The sequence below is a fragment of the Lolium rigidum genome, chromosome 2 (genome assembly GCF_022539505.1).
Source record: "Lolium rigidum isolate FL_2022 chromosome 2, APGP_CSIRO_Lrig_0.1, whole genome shotgun sequence".
Taxonomy (NCBI): Eukaryota; Viridiplantae; Streptophyta; class Magnoliopsida; order Poales; family Poaceae; genus Lolium; species Lolium rigidum.
Genome location: NC_061509.1, coordinates 32,900,219 through 32,917,176, shown reverse-complemented (window position 1 = coordinate 32,917,176; position 16,958 = coordinate 32,900,219). Strand labels below are relative to the sequence as shown.

Here is a 16,958-nt window from a genome sequence, read left to right as displayed (position 1 = left end):
CAATCGCCCGAGCGTAACCTAACCCCGATGATTTATGATTGGGTGAGTTGTATAGATTTGTATAGGGTGTGTTGCACTTTTAGGATGGTTCTCAAACAAGGTTCTTATTAGGGTTGGTGATATTATAACATAAACACGTGATATAATGCATCATAACAATCATACACACAAAGAAATGGTGGTTGCATAACAAGTGAAGAGTAGTTGTCAGTTTTAAGTTCTACAGGGTATGGTTGATGATTACTTATATTATACTTCAAAAGAATAACTTTTGAAGAACATATTGATTAAGAAATAATAAGTATTTCAAATAAGAACTATGCGCTTCTATGGTTTGATTGACATTTGTACTTCAAAAGAATAACTTTGAAGAACAGGTTAATTAAGAAATAATAAGTAGTTTCAATAAGAACTATTTACTTATATGGTTTACTTGTGTATTTACTTCAAAAGAATAACTTTTGAAGAAAAGGTTAAATAATAACAAGAACTACTCTAAATAGGAGCTATGGGTTTCTGGGGTTTACTATTGGATTCATTTAGTTCACAAATAGGGACTAGTTGGGTTCTCAAATAGAATGGGTTTATATGCAGCAAATATTGGCAGGTTTATTACTATGGTTGATCATATGTATCATATCAAGGAATGGTTATCAAGGTTGTTCCATAAGTTAGGTATTAGGGTTTACTATGACTTCACATTTGCTTTACTAAGTAATCACTAATGGGTTTCTAAGCTAGGTGGCTTATTATTTCCTAAATAGGGTTTAGTTGAATAGGAGCATGTGATGTGAATTACTACACAAGGTTAGTATTATGGTTGATCACTATGGTCCTTTTAGGATATGATACTTGAGGTTGATTTCAATGGTATGATACTAAGAATGGGGATCAATGGTGTTAATAGGTAAATAACAAGTTAGGGTTTACCCCTAAGTGGCACTAGTGGATCATATAGGTATTAATAAAAATAAAGACATTAAATGATGATCTCATGTGAATTGGTTTTATTTTAGTGTATCATGAGTATGCATTCATTGGTTGCTTATTAAGGTTCATCATATAAGGTGAAACATGATCACATGTGATATACCCCTAGGGTTTTAGAGTTGAAACAATTTGGGATGACCACATGAAATGATGAGATCAAGATTCTTATTTATATTAAAACTAGGGTTTCTAAATTGTAATATCATTTTTAAAATGATAATTGATAATGGATTTTGTGCTTATTAACTTCTTTGAAATGAAACTAATAATGGACTTAACATTTTATTAATTTTAAATGATTTAATAATTAAGATAAATACTACTTAGGGTTTAATTTAGGAATTAGGGTTTCATAGTTATGATTAGGTTTTAAAATAATAACTTGCTAATTAAAAATGTTCGAGTAAACAATTTTTGAACTAACAAAATAATATTAGCTTTTAAAATTTTCTTGCTTTATTATTATTTCAGAAAATGGTAAATAGTAATTTGCAAATTAGGGTTTATGAAATGCCCTAATATTTTAGTTCATGAAATATGATAAAGAATTCAATCTTAACATTTTATTTACTTACTGAATAACTATTATTTAATTTTGAGACTTAAATAATTATTGAATTCAAATTGTATTTAAAACAAATGAAAATGCATATTTTAAAAAGGTAAAAATAAGTGAATTACACATATTTTTATATTATATTTTTATTGAGTAGGGTTTATTTTTGTGAGCATTTTGATATATTACTTATATTTTTTTGAGCAAAAATGAATTTTATTTATTTCTACAAAGTTTCAACTATTTACTGGTTTTTGAATTAAATGGAAAATACTAGAGATATCGATTCACAACCTAGCCTTAGAGACAGACAAGTGGGTCCTTTGACCAGTCAAGTGCCACGTGGGCAGAAGACTAGTCAAAGCTGTTGAGGTAGCGGTGGACACGTTCCCCTCGCCGTCGGCTCAAAGCCGGCGACCAGGCGAGGACGGCGCCGCTGTTTTAGTGCCTCCCAGGACGGGATACTGGGTTTTTCCGACTCCTCTCAATCTAGTGAATACAATGGTGCTAACGACCTTCTCGGTGGACCATCAGAACAACGACGGCGGCCATGTGCGGCGGCAGTGAACTCCGGCGAACTACGAATCCGAGCTATGGGACACGCGAGGATGGACTATTGGGTTCCAGAGGTGCGTATTCTCACCATGATGTCAAAGGTGTGCTCGATGGCGACGATTGGTGACTGTGGCGAGCGGTATTTCGCGGATCCCGGCGATGGCCGACGAGAAGAACTTGCTCGATTGCATCGTCTGGAGGCTCCACTCTTCGATTCCTCGCTTGTGGATGATCAGCAGGACACTCTGCACCTCCTCAGCTGCACCACAGACCCCGAGATGGTCCCAAACGACGGTGTCGCGAACACCGACGAACTATGGTGGTTAATTGAGAAAGATTGAGAGAGATAGATGGAGATTGAGGAGATGTGAGAGGGGTCACAAGCTAGCTAGGGTTCGGGCGCATCTCCTCATGCTTTTATAGCCCGGGTTGAGCTCGGAAACGACGACAACTCGCCTGAGATAGCACAGATGCGGCGGTGATGGTGTTGAGTGATGTGGGCACGAATCTTGGCGCAAATAGGATCAGACGGACGCAGAGAAGATTTGGCGAGGCTCTGAGTTCGTCTGCAGCATCCGGCTTCATCCCTATCGCCAACGGTGAGGTGGCTGAGGCGGCTCTGTGTGCTGTCGACATTGAGGAAGAAGAAGATCTTGCTTTTCTTCCTCAACGAAGCGGTACGGTGGGTTGGGTGGCTTTGTTGGTGGCCTGGGCCATGCCGTGGGTTGGTGTTGGGCTGTGTTGGCCTGCTACGGTGCTAGGCAAGGTAAGCCTTTCCTCTTTTCTTTTCTATATTCTCTTTTCTGTTTTTATTTCCTATTTTAAATTTGTTATTTGAATCTAATTTGAATTTTGTGTTGTTTTGCAGGTTCTAAAACATTTGAATATTTATATGGCTTGATAATAATGCGTACTGCATTGTTTTGTTTTTAAACACACATTTAATAATTGATTAGATTGATATTTTGTGAGGTCATCCTAAATTTAAAATAGATAGGGTTTAAGTGTTTATCTCAATTATTTTTATTTTAGGGACCAAGTTTATTTAAGTGATTTGAAAATTGATAACATGGGCATGGTGAACATAATATTGGATTTTGCTAGTACTTAACCATATTGATTATTCCCATATGGTTTAATTATGGCTAGAGTTTAATATGATAATGAGGATGGAATTGGGTCATGATTTTATGTGGAGAATTGTTTCTACGGGTTTAAGAAAAGTGATGAGATAAACTCTATAATCATCAATCTTCACTAACAAGCTTTAGCTGAAATTATTTAGGATAGATCATATATTCCTCATGGTTAATTCAACTGATTATATGGTGGTTCTATTTTATAGAACACTACTTTATTTGGTTAGCTAAACAAGTTAAAAAATGGAACTGGATATTAGTTTCACCCTAATCATTTAAATAGCACTAAACCTAAAGTATAACTAGCTTGGTTTATACTTGTGATCCATGATACACAAGTTAGGATAATATTTATATGGATTGGATCCTATGTGGAAGTATTTAGGGTTTTGGTGATGCTTCACTAATTTTTTTTTCAAAACGGAGGCAATGCTTCACTAATATGAAGTATAGGCATGAGGTATGGCAGGGGTTCTTCTTATCATCCCAAGTGGTACTTAGATTGAAATCCAAATGAGGTCTAGGGTTTTAGTTGTGATCACCTAAGTGGTACACAACCAAGAATTAGGATATGAGCATAAGCTTTGATCATGTTTTATTGTCTAAGGTTACTCTCCTCACTTAGTTAGGATTCATGCATCAAGGCAATGCTAGGGGTGTCCCTACTGTTTGGATAAACAAGGTTTAGTCAATGCCATTACTCTTACACTCAAGGCATGAGGATTGGTCTGGGGTTAACTACTAGTGATATACCTATTATTTCATGTGATAGATGAGATCAATTAATCATATAGGTTTAACTTATCATCTAAATCTACAAGACATGATCATGCATTAGACATGATCCACTTATTCCTAACTAATCACTTCTTTTTTTATTCCTCTCAACACACTCACTTAGGTTCTTAGGGTTTATGATTATTACTCAATTTGTAATGATCAAAGCATTGGTCTCACAATGGTTTATTAATGAATCATGGTTCTCCTCTCCAAGATCAAGTATAAGTCAATACACTTGAGTATACACATGTAGCTTGAGCTCTCTTGGTTAGGTAGGGTTTCTCTAGGGTTTAGGATCATTACCAAATTGTAATGATCACCACACTTGCTTCTCTTGGATCACTAATAAAATAGGTTCTCACTTACCACCAAATGTTGTCTAGGTAAAGTAGGGTTTAGCACTTGACTTATATTTCTTGTAGCATTAATTAATATCAACGACTTATCTCACTAGGATAGGATTTGAATATTAACCTAGAGTTCTACTCAATGGTGTAAACATATATAGATAATCATCTCCTTTCTCTGAGGTTTAATAAGAATAGGTTTGAATGAACAAGATTGAATAGTCAAGGGTTGATAAGGAATTAATGTGAGTGTCCTAGACATGGATTTAAGGATTGTAATTGAAAAGATATACCATGTGAATCATGGTAGGCATATTTATTTAGTAACAGAAATGGAAAAGATAAGTTATGAATAGTTTCTTGTTTAATTGTGTTCTATGATTTATGGTTGAATAATTATTCATGTGTGGTTGTAAGGAATGTCATGTTGAGATCTTTGATAAGATCTTGTAGTTGATCCTTACCTAGGGTTTTGTTTGTTCTAAGCTAATTCCATTTGATCTAGTCCGTAGATCAAATCATCTCTACCCAAAACAATGTTTTAGCAAAGATCACAGTGAAGTTTATAGCGTTTGACTTGATGCTCTACTTCAATTCCAGCAAGTCAAGTGAAACTACAGCTGTGGTAAGTTTTATTTGAAAACGCGAAAATTTCCCGAATTTTCTATACATGAATGCAATGCACACTTTAGTGTTCTCTCATTTTGTAGTCTCTGGATATTACAAAGTGGGTGGCAGCAAGGGTAACGACGTGGTTCTCGTCGAACTCTTCACCGTCGGAGGAACTGGGGTAGAGATCTGGGCCGCGGCATGGTCGCCGGAAGCAGAAAGGCGCCGGCCGCCGGCGTTGTGACGATCCTTTGTTTTCTTTTTCAGACGGAGAATGAAAGGGAGGGGGAGAGCTGGGGCCCTCGATCGGGCTACAGCTACGCCCAGTTGGTTGGGTTGGTAAAATCATTTCTTTCCTGTTTTCAAAATCAGTTTTTGCATTTTTATTTGGGGATTCAAACCTCACAACAAATAATAAATATTTAAAACCAAAATGATTACTAAAACATGAATATTTCATTAGCAGTGTAAGAAAATTATTTTTAGTGCCAAATTGCATGTACCAAATCTTGTGGCCGCCCATGATGAGTGTGGCCACTTCAGCTTGAAAGGGATGCTAGCATGCTTCTTGATGAACATGTACATCTCTACCACCGTATGACATGCAGTTGGAGCTATGAGCATGAGGACACGATGCAGAACTGAAAACGTGAAAGTAATATGGATTATGGAGTTTGCGTGATGAACCCTGTCATCAAACTTGAATCTGTTACAAACTATGTAATTTGTGTACTACCTCCGGTCCATATTAACAAGATACATACGAATCTAGATAAAGTTGAGTCCATTAATATGAACCGGAGGGAGTATGTATCTTAAATTAAGCTACAGACAATCAACACGTACAACCATATATATGGATTTCTGCAATCAGATAAACAATATTCATTCAAGCATATTACTACGTATCAACAGTTGAGACCTCTAGGATCTTTCTTCTCTCTATATGTCATTTTTCATCAAGTATCTCAAGTTTTTTTTAAAAAAAGCAACAACTGCAAACATAACATAGCCATCCAAGTTACAGAATTAATCAGAACATAATGTCTCCAAACTCCGGTGCACTAGAAAGAATGGAAGATTTGCAGTACGCCTATGCAAAAAAACATGGAATACAGAATGATGATGGAGCGGCCAGGTTTGCATCTCCATTTGTGATGCGTGCTTCTCTAAGAAGAGCAGCAGCTCGTCTTCTGCTCGACAGGTTGCCCGCGGATCTGCACCGTGGCTGGGCGGGTGCTGTTCGCGGCTGGCTGGCTTGCCATCCTGGAAAGCAACAAACAGGTTTTGTCCATCATATACATGCTCTTTCCTCTGAGGTTTATTTAACACAAACGAGAATATTATTTGTATAAACCACCAAGAGCACTAGTTTGGGTCCACGCAGCAATCAAACACATGGTACAGATTGTTGTATCTAACATAAGTAGAATAACACGGACAATTACAAGCAACAGGTTAAGGAGTGCAGGGGGATTTGGTTAGGAAAAGGGCATCTCCAGCGAGCCGACGCATTTCGGAGGGTCAAAATGTCCGCGTGCGTCCGTTTATGTCGGCCTGCGGACGCGAAAATGGACATGCGTCCGTTTGCGTCGGGTGTGGCTCCAGCGGGCCGACGCATTTCCGGCGTGGGCCAGTTTAGGTTCAGAAAATTCAGGAAACATGTTGTAGCCTCAAATTGGCTCAAATTTGCATGAAATTATAGTCTAAAATTGGCTCAAATTGAGGTCTCAAAAAAGTTCATCACACTTTGCATATTGTACGGCGCAAAATGGAGTCCAAAAGGGGCACAACAAGGCCAGAACTCAGCATATGAAGTCCAAAAGGAGGCCATGGTGCTAGACACTGGCGCCGCAGATCAGGCGCTCGCGCGCCTCTTCATGAACTAGGCCCTGGTGTCATCCTCTCCTTCTGGTTCCTGCGCCGGCCGCGACGCTTCGCGGCCTCGACGGCTTTCTCCTCCTTCGATAGCACCTTCTTTGCCGCCTTCGGCTTAGCATCCCGGCCACCGGTGGCGGCACGCTTTGCTTCCGCCAAAGCTGCAGCCTCCATTGGGGCTATGGTCGTGGCTATGGAGGAGTCTGGGGCGGCGGCGGGTGCGAGGGTTCCCTCGGAATCCATGGTGGTGGTTGCAGTGGCGAGGACGTCCATCGCTTCTGGACTGCTGGCGCCGGTCTACTTTGATTTTTCGCGCAGGGAATGGCCACTGGCGGGAATGTTATCGGCCTCCCTACCACTGACGCGCAGGTCCTACGTAAGTTTCGGCGGACACTCGGCGCGACCGCGGAGCGTTCCCGGAGACGCAAACCTAGCACATATTTGGGCCAAGTTTTCGTCGGCCCGATCACTTTCCGTCGCCCCGCTGGAGCAGGACCCAGATGCATTTTCGGTCTCCGCGGACGCAAACGGTCGCTTAGCGTCCGTTTGCGTCGCCCCGTTGGAGATGCCCTAATAGTAGGGATGTCGCATCGGTTCGTAGTAAATAAAGCGCAAAACAATTGTAGCTACAAATACACAAGTAGGATGGAAGGCCTGTGCTAACGAATTGAACTGCCTGAGAACACAACACACACCTGTCCTTGATCGAAGCGGACATGGCCATGAAAGCCTGTTCGACATTCAAGGCGTTCTTTGCGCTGGTCTCCATGAACGGGATGCCAATCTCATCAGCAAATGCCTGTATACATGAAATGTAAGCATAAAGATCACTTCAGCAAGTAAAACAGCGCCACTGAGACATGAGTAAGGAACACAAGATACCTTTGCTGTCTCATATGACACGACTTTCTTGTCGGTGAGATCGCTTTTGTTCCCTACGAGAAGCTTGTTCACATTGTCGCTAGCATAGCGGTCAATCTCGTTCAGCCACTGTTTCACGTTGTTGAAACTGTCCTGGTCCGTCACGTCGTAGACAATCTGCAATGTCATTTGCACAATATATAAAAGCGGAACATTTATGAACAATAAAATAGCATCTGGTAGATAAAATTAGATTTTGTATAAACAAACTTACAATGATGCCGTGAGCCCCTCGGTAGTAGCTGCTGGTAATAGTTCTGAAGCGTTCTTGCCCAGCAGTGTCCCACTGATAAAAAGAAAGGGAAAAGGCCAGCTTGTATCATTACATGTGACATGTCAGAAAAAATATTGCCAAAAATGCAAAGCATGAGCTGCCTTCCAAGTATTTATGTGAGTACTAAATATGATGTACAAAATGAACTACATCAATCTATTTGGTATACAGAAACATCTTGGAAGTGTGATTCTTCTTCATGCGAAACAAGAAAACTAATGCAAACTTTTAATGGATGGAGCTATTAAAATCCACAAGGTGAAAAGATGGTGGCGCAGCTGCCTGCATATTCAGGCAAGTGGTGTTTCTGTTTCCTGTGAACTGACCTCAACTAACAACCACATAAATACTGAATACAGCCATGCTATATTATGCAAGGAAGAGAATGCAGCAAACTCCACGAACTAAAAAAGGGCGATAAAATGAGCATGTCCCACGATAAAGTCTCCTATTTTGTTAAATCTGGATTCAATGGTAGATGCATGAGACATAAACATAAGGTATGCTTGGCCACCGACAATGACATGCCGATCAAAGAATAACCACAAGCCAGAAATAGACTCACGATTTGCAGCTTCATGGTCTTCCCATCTTGCTCCACGGTCCGTATTTTCTATCAACAGAGTTGGAAGGAAACAAAGGATCCAAGTTCATTTAAGGTAGCAAGCGCAGTAACATTCATTCAGACCAATAAAGTGAATACACTTACGAAATCAACACCAATCGTACTGATGTAACTGTCCAGGTACGAGTCATCCTGCCAGCCAACAGTGTCAAATATTAACGAGGCTAGCAAACTCAACAGAGAAAATTCAAGACAGAGCAAATATTAACTAGTACCAGTACTCGTTTAACACTCAAAGGCAAGGGTGTAGTAAAATAAAGGGATGCTCTTCAGGTTAAAAAAAATGACTACTACCAACAATGGATTCTCCTCATTCATATTACACATTAAGTTGTGCTAACTTGTGAGAAACCATACGGCTAAAAGCAAACCGATAGGTTACATGATATCCGTTGGACAACCTGCGTCAAAGTTTTAAGAAGATTCATATAAAGAGGGGGAACAAGATTGGGAGCAGATCATGCTTTATGTAGCTACTACTCTTACAGCGAATCATAATTTCAGCAAAGCTCGTTTACCACTCAAGGCAAGGGTGTGGTAAACTAAAGGGATATTCGATCTCCATGAAAAAATTAATAGCTACCAAAAATGAACTCTCCTCATTCATGTTACACATTAAGTCGTGGTGCTAGCTTGTGAGGAACCATACAGTTTATTAACTAAGCCTAAAAACAAATCGATGGATTCCATGTTAACACTGGAATCAAAATTTTAAGAACACATAAAGAGGAAAGGGGGGGAGAGGGGGGAGGGAGAGATTCCAAGCAAAACAGTGCTTTGGATAGGAATTCTTACAGCGAATCTTAAAAGAAGGCATGACTTGCCGACACCCGAGTCTCCAATAAGCAAGAGCTTGAAGAGGTAGTCGCTGCCATGTCGGAAAACAATAGGATATCTCGGTCAGATGTACTTACTATAAAAAAGAAACAATTGATAACTGCATTTTTATGATAACAATAGCAAACTGTCATTATCTCCAGGCTTAGAACATTGAGCAGCAATGATTTTGACAGATGACATTTGAGCACCAAAATCTGACAGAATTAACATCCCGAGGAAGGCTTATAGAGGATAATGCACAGACAAGTATACATTCTATATATGCAGAAATATTCAGTAAATTTGATTCCGCTGTAGTACTGTAGTGCAAGATTCCAAAGGTGGGTCTCAAAATAACGAGGAGGAAGTTGAAGAGGAAAGCAATAGTCGGTTTTCCCAATGTCATTACATGAATTAAGATTGAAGCTAAACAGGTTCACGTGCATCGACGATTGATTGGTTGATTGTTGTGCTACAAAGTTGCATAAACGATAGGCAATTCGATCGTGCATGTAGAACACCAGAATCATCACGAATGGCCCAACGTAACATCTAGAGGATGGTCGCATCCTAACGGAACGAATGCCGCGAAACTAATTTCCCGGACCAAGCCAGATCCAGCGAGAGAGAGGAAGGAGACGACTTACTACTCGGGATTCATGGCGAGGTCGATCGATCTAGATCCTCTCCCCCGTCCGCGGCGCGCTCAGGTTCCAAGCTCGCGGGGAATTCGCTTTCCGAGCGCCTCCTCGATTCGCGGGGTATCGGCCCGAATCTCGCGCTCGCGGTTATGAACCCGCACCGACGAAAGGCCTCAACTTTTCCCTCTCCGCATGTTTTTTTCCGTTCGGTTGGCTTTTCTAGTCCACACGGTTGGTTATTGCCAAATAATTTGTTACTAAGATAATGACTTAGTCATAATTTGTTACTAAAATAATTTGCTCCTTTTTTTGTGAGAGCAACCACATATTTCATTAGTCGAAAACCAAGTTACATAAAGCTACATATGTGGAAACTAAAAGATAAACCGGGATAAAATGATTATCCTAAATTTGCAGATAAAATCCTAAAAGATCGAGAAATACAAAACGATCCTTAGAGTTTCCTGCAACCACCATAGCCAGCGACCGCCGTCTAAATCCATCGCCGCCGAGACGAACGCAAGAAGAGACGCCGAGCCTCCACCATTGCAAGATCCAAAAAAGCACCATCGCCAAAGAGGTTTTGTGAGTCGATGAACAGGCTTGCTGCAAGCAGCGAGGCACATGTCGCTGTGGCACGTCGATCGGGGGACGCCCCCGTGCTATCTTGGACCAAGATACGCCGCCTCCCATCGACGAAGTCGGAGAAGAACGGCATATCCACCACCTCCGGACCAACATCTTCGCTCCAGAAGAACCACCTCGCCTCGGCCCCCAGCGTCGTCGTGGAAAACGACAAACGCCAGTGGCACGTCGAGAAACAGATCTCGCCAGATCTTAAGAACGGCGAGAAGACCAAGCTGCCGATCTGAAAGATCGACAAGCACATTTTGCCAACAACTCCGAGACGCCGCCGTGAAGGTCGCCGCCGGTGTGGGAGTGGAGTTGAGGCAGATTTATTTGCCCGGGCGCCGCTCCCACCACCCCAACGACGCACCACAACAGACAAGCCCTAACTACAAAACGGAGGAGGAATGAGGTCCCCTCCCCCTCCTGCCGCCGGAGCGGCAAGCGGAGGGAGAGGGGCTCAGATCTCACGCCGGTGGGGATGGGATCTGGCTGCCCGCCGCCTGGGAGAGAGAGCAGGGGCAAAACGGTTCGTATCGGAAGAATCCAGGCTGGTACAAAATAATTTGCTCCTAGGTACGTAGGCTCCCTCTGCCAAAAAATAAATTATATTTTAAATGTAGAAACATTTTGGTAAAAATTTATATGTGTACATCTCCACAATATACGTGTGTTCATCAAGTTTTACGAGGAACTAATATATTTGTGATCTGTGTCAAAAATGGAAAATTTATCTTCTGAAAACTCTTATTTCTAGCATTGAATTTTATCTTTTTTACACACGCCAGACGATAAGTCTATTTTTCATGAAATTACTTTGTGAACATGTAACACGTGAAGATGTACTTGCAACTTTTTCGTTTAAATTTTTGAAATTTCAAAATATGTATAACATGCATTTTAAAATAAAGAAAGCATATGCTTTCATGTGCCAAAACATCACTCCTATAAATACTATTGATATTTACCTTTCTTTTCTGACTAGGGATGAAATGAATTCATGTGCTATAATTATCTGGTGATAGAATCTTGTTTGGTCAAGGTATACCTAAGGCTATACTATGTTGATTCTCAATTCAAAATTGCTAACTTAAGCTTAGAAACATACATACAGCTACTTGATTGGTCCATCTACGAAAATATGCAGTAAACAGTTTGTAATTTAATTGGAGAAAAGGGAAACCAAATACATAACACCATTTAGAAAGAATAAAATAATACACTTGTTTTTCTGTTATAACTACAAACTATGAGATGAAAGCAAAGCGTGATGTCCACAAGTATTGTTAAATATGCAGACAGATTTAGCGATCTATTCTCAGGATTGCCTAAAACATAGCTTGCAAATGTAACACCGAATCTAGTACCATGCCAAACCGAGTAAATATTGCAAGTTCTAACAAGTTTGCTTGGCATGAATCTCTCCCTAGCACTATGGGCATTATGGGCGCCGTTTGGTAGCCTAGGCTTTGATTCGTGGCTCACTAGCGCAGCGGTGCAATCACACTTGCCTATCCAGAATGAGCCACGGACCGAAATTAGCATGTTGTTTGGTAGATCGGGCTGCATTGGTTGAGCCAAAAAAGACTTTCTGTTTGTTTGTTTGGAGCCAACCCCAAATCTCGATGGAGATAAGATTAGGCATGTTTGGTACCATCCAGGTATGCCTAAGGTTACCTTTTCTCTACAACGGGTAGCCTTACCTCTGGCTGTGCATAATCAAACTGAAACTGAAAACCGAACCGTAACCGAATTATGGTTATTTTCAGTTTTTAATTAGGTTACAGTTAGCAAAAAAGATAACCATTAGAACTTCAGTTATTTCAGTTTAGAACCGAATTAAAACAGTTAACCGAATGAAAACCGAACATTACCATCCATACATAGAATTTCATGTCCGGCCCAACCCAACTATGCATATAACTGTTATATAGGACGCCAAGTGCAATAGTTAAATGAAAAATGTTTTATCATACTAGTTTGGACGTGCATCTTAATATTTTGACGTACAGATTACACGTTCAAAACTTGCTTCGCTGCATTTTTTTTTGCCGAAACTGTACCACTTTTTAGTTTTAGTCTGTTACAATAGACTCAATTCAGTCATACCAAATGCAAAACTGAAAATATTTGACCATAAAAAATACATGTTATTACAAAATTCGCGTCAACTTTAGTTAATTTGGTTATTACCGAAATCTAACCGAAGTTAAATGGTTATTACTGAAACCGAACCGTATTTTTATACACAACCGTTACCGAAGTATTAAAACCGTATTTACCGTCAAACCGTATAAACCGAACCGAATTAACCAAATTAACCGAACTCGCAGCCAGAGGCATAGTCGTGTGCGATGAAGGCCCTATACTCCGACCCTTATTTTTAAATAGCTTGTTTGTGAACTTTTCCTGGCGGTCCAGAAACAACTTATTTGTGCTTTATGCCTTCGTAAACTAAGCACACGACTCGTGTTTTCTGACTTCAAGGGGGGTCCATAATTGGCCCGATCTATACTAGTGTTCGTTGATGTTTAGCTTTTAGGCAAAAGCAAAATGACTGCTCTTGAACCTCTTAGCCGGAATTTTTCCGCAATTTTGTCGAAAATCCCTAGAAATTGAAACCCAATGGCGAAAATGGCTATGGACGGTACAGCGAAATTTGGCCAGAGTTGCAACATGCAATTTTCCTCCCGCCAACTGTTTCCTGGTTTCAGATTCAAGCCCACGTAAAAAATTTCCCTCGTATTGCAGATTTACAGTACAGGAGGCCCGTTTTTCAAAAGATTTTTGTAACTTTATACAGAAAACTATTACAAGATAAACAATGAACTAAAATGTTTGTTTTGTGTGTGAAATATCAATAGTTTTAATGAGATGTGAATTTTTTTTCTTAATGCATGAACATATTGCATAGATTGTGATGCTGGCAATCTTATTTTCACGCAAAACAATTTTATTTGACCAAAAAAGATAGAAGTTGGCTGAACATATTGTTGACAAAAATCAACATGTTCCATACCTGGTGGAAGGGCATATTTCAAGAATAATGCTTTTCACACGGAATTTGTTATCAGTTGAAACAATATCTAGAAGCGCTGTTAACATCTAACACAAAAGAACGTTCTAATTTGCATACATTGACATTTTTAATACTACTAGTTAAAATGCCCGTGCGTTGCCACGGGTTCTCAAATTTCATTTTCCAATGCACATATATATAGTTTATAATACTTATGAAAAAACAAAAGAAATCAGAGATATCATAATTTATAATCATCAAAGAAACCAGTATTACTTATAGAAACATGCTCTTCGATAACGGCCAGGATTATAAGAAAATATGACTTCACCACTTCCATCAAGTTGGGAGAACAAATTTGCTCTTTAAAAGAATTTTGCAGTATCCCTCATATTTGCATCTCGAAACATCCATATGCTACTACATTCAAGAAAACAACTTTACAATAGTGTTGCATCGTTATTTAGTTTCTCCACCCACATCACCAGCACAGACATGCGCACAAGTGTAGACACAAATACACGGAGGTGTAATCCATGTGGTTCTCAGTCTCACCTTCCATTGGCTGCACAGCATCGGCAGCTACGTGCTCCTGGTGTGGAACGAGCATATCTCCGTCCTCCTCCTGCTGCACCTGTGAGGGGAACAGAGGTCGCAGGGGTATGATCCGTTGGTAGCAAATGGTAAAGTAAAACAGATTAGAAACTGCCCAACCTGTACTTGAAAGTTTTACATTTGATGTAGCTTTGATCCTTGACCTGTAAATAATAGATTGAAATTAAAATTAACCTCATATGCTCGTTTCTTTTTTCCATACTACATGCAATGCCTAATGGTATCCTAACAATAACAGTGTCAACAGTATGCAAGAAAGCGGACAGTCGCTGATAAATATTGTCCAGGAGCCACTAACTCTATACAACACGTTTTCAAAATTGACGTGGTTGGCTAAAAATGAACCGACGAGAATGCGAAAATAAAACAGTTTCTTTCTACCTGTCCTGTAACGCTGACCAAGAGCTAACCAGGAAGCATAACGTGAATGTCATTTCAGGTGCAATCACATCTCTATACTACTCTATGTTTTGGAAGATTATAGTAACATGATTTCATAAACAGACATGGAACTTGGGATATACTACCCTATATTGCCTGGGACATACTACTCTTGAATTCAGTTTTGGAAGAGCACTTGTCCAACGATCCTTGAATTCTCGTTCTGTAAATCAACTGTACTGAAAATAGAAAATAGAAGTAATAGGTCTACATGCCTATCGTCTAATTTATTGGTATCATATAGTTGAACATACATATGACAAACGCTGGAAAACCCCAGTGCAAAAGAAGAAAGAACGCGGTGCACGTGAGGCACCTGCTCCTTATTCGAGGAGTAGGCGATGAGCTAGAACACAGGGGCGGATCAGGCTACGTGGCGGGCGTGTAGGTTCGGAGTCACTGCACGACGTGCAACTCCTGGATCGCTTTTTAGGCATATGAAGTCTGAACACCGGTACTATTGAAAAAATAAAACATATGGGTTATCAAACAGATATTCTAGTTATTATTGATTACCATTTTATCTGGCCAATTCGGAAGCAAAACCCTAAATATGGTATACAATTTTATTCAAGCAACAATCGGCAACCACACCCCACTCCGCCACCATTGCCACCTTACCCCACTCCGCGAGACCGCGATTCATAAAAGGAGTATTTTCATAGCAAAAAATAATAATGTCATGAAATTCAGGAACAGATTTACACATATCTTGATTGGTTATAGTCTCCAAGAATGCATGTGTGATAGTCATTTATGAGCATGTACGAACTCACAAAATACTCACTTAAATTCCATCAACATTACTCTTTGGCAATCAGATGATCTTAGAAGTAATTTGATTATTATGAAATTATCTGTAATATGAATTAGCAATCTGGGTTACGTCGTATATTAGTACATGAATGCTAAATCAGTTAACGGCTAATACCTCGAGAACAACAACAATGTAAGAATGTCCTGTACGACCCACCTTCTAAGCTAGCAATTTTCTACAACAAAGCACACCAATTTTAGGAATGCGCTCAAATATTCAATTGACAATTTCGATTAACATGACTATGGAATGGATAGAATAATCACCTTGACCAATTCCTAAGCATCCTTTTCCAGGCCGGCATTGCATGCCATGGAGGACTGAGGAGGCGGTCATCCAGAGGAGCCTGCGCCCACACACAAAAAACAAATTTCAAGAGGGGACACTATCGTTGATTAAGGAGTGTAATGATCGGATAATTATTTATGGTAACTGAATGGGCTTCACAGGCTATGTAAAGTGATATATCTCCCAAGGTCACGGTTTCTTCAGTGAAGGCTGCTGCACGTGCTTCTTAGAATTTGTTCTAACTTTTGCAAAGTCCAGTCTAAACTCAAAAGGCGGGATGTTAGTGTCAGATGCTGCTGTTGTTCTTCTAAAAGCATAACTGAAAATAAAACAAATACATCTCTCAAGAATAAAGGATAAAAAGGCTCATTACACCACATTACTGAAAGGTAGAGTTAAGATACAGAGGTTTTACATAGCAATTCAGAAATTGTGACCTTCTCTAGCAGTGCTGAATATAAATGGTGCCAAGTGCAAGCAATACCTAACCTTAACAACGGTGTTAACCTTAGTCTTAGCAAGTGAGTCTCAAGTTCTGAACGTGGATCTTTGAAGTAAATGGTAGAATTCAAACACATCCAAAGTAGATACTTAGTAGATATACCAGTACTTTCATTTAATTGATCATGCTTCATTGCATATCAAACCACAAATATAAGTATGAACCTGAACTAAATCCTTGATATATCTAACTATTATCTGAATCACTAAAAATGTTATCACCCAGACTAATTTTGAATATACTAATCATTAACATACGACATGCTCCATCCTTATTTTTTGGCTAGAAATGTTGCACTTCTTATCAATTTAGTATTTATGGAAACCTACCTCCTAAAAGTTTAGAACTTCAAATTAAAAACTTTGAACTGCATATGGTGTTGGTGATCAATTTGCACAATGCATCCAAATAGTACTAAATTAGCATGATGAAACATAAGACTATAGCAACCGCAAGAGGAATATGAGCTTTATAAGCTTTTGCTGCGACAAAAAAAAAATAACATTTTCTGTGTC

General features: G+C 39.7%; 1 protein-coding gene and 1 pseudogene across 1 annotated transcript; both read right to left on the bottom strand.

Moving 5' to 3' along the window:
• Nucleotides 1-5,806: 5,806 nt before the first annotated feature.
• On the bottom strand, nt 5,807-10,300 carry LOC124691527 (GTP-binding protein YPTM2). Its single transcript, XM_047224811.1, has 8 exons — nt 10,141-10,300; nt 9,470-9,542; nt 8,759-8,806; nt 8,615-8,662; nt 7,990-8,061; nt 7,737-7,892; nt 7,550-7,653; nt 5,807-6,242 (listed from the first exon to the last, which is right to left on the bottom strand). The coding sequence occupies exons 1-8, from the start codon at nt 10,152-10,154 to the stop codon at nt 6,146-6,148; spliced, it is 612 nt and encodes a 203-aa protein (XP_047080767.1). The 5' UTR covers nt 10,155-10,300; the 3' UTR covers nt 5,807-6,145.
• A 5,273-nt stretch (nt 10,301-15,573) lies between these two features.
• LOC124693931 lies at nt 15,574-15,672 on the bottom strand (annotated as a pseudogene).
• Between the last annotated feature and the right edge of the window lie 1,286 nt (nt 15,673-16,958).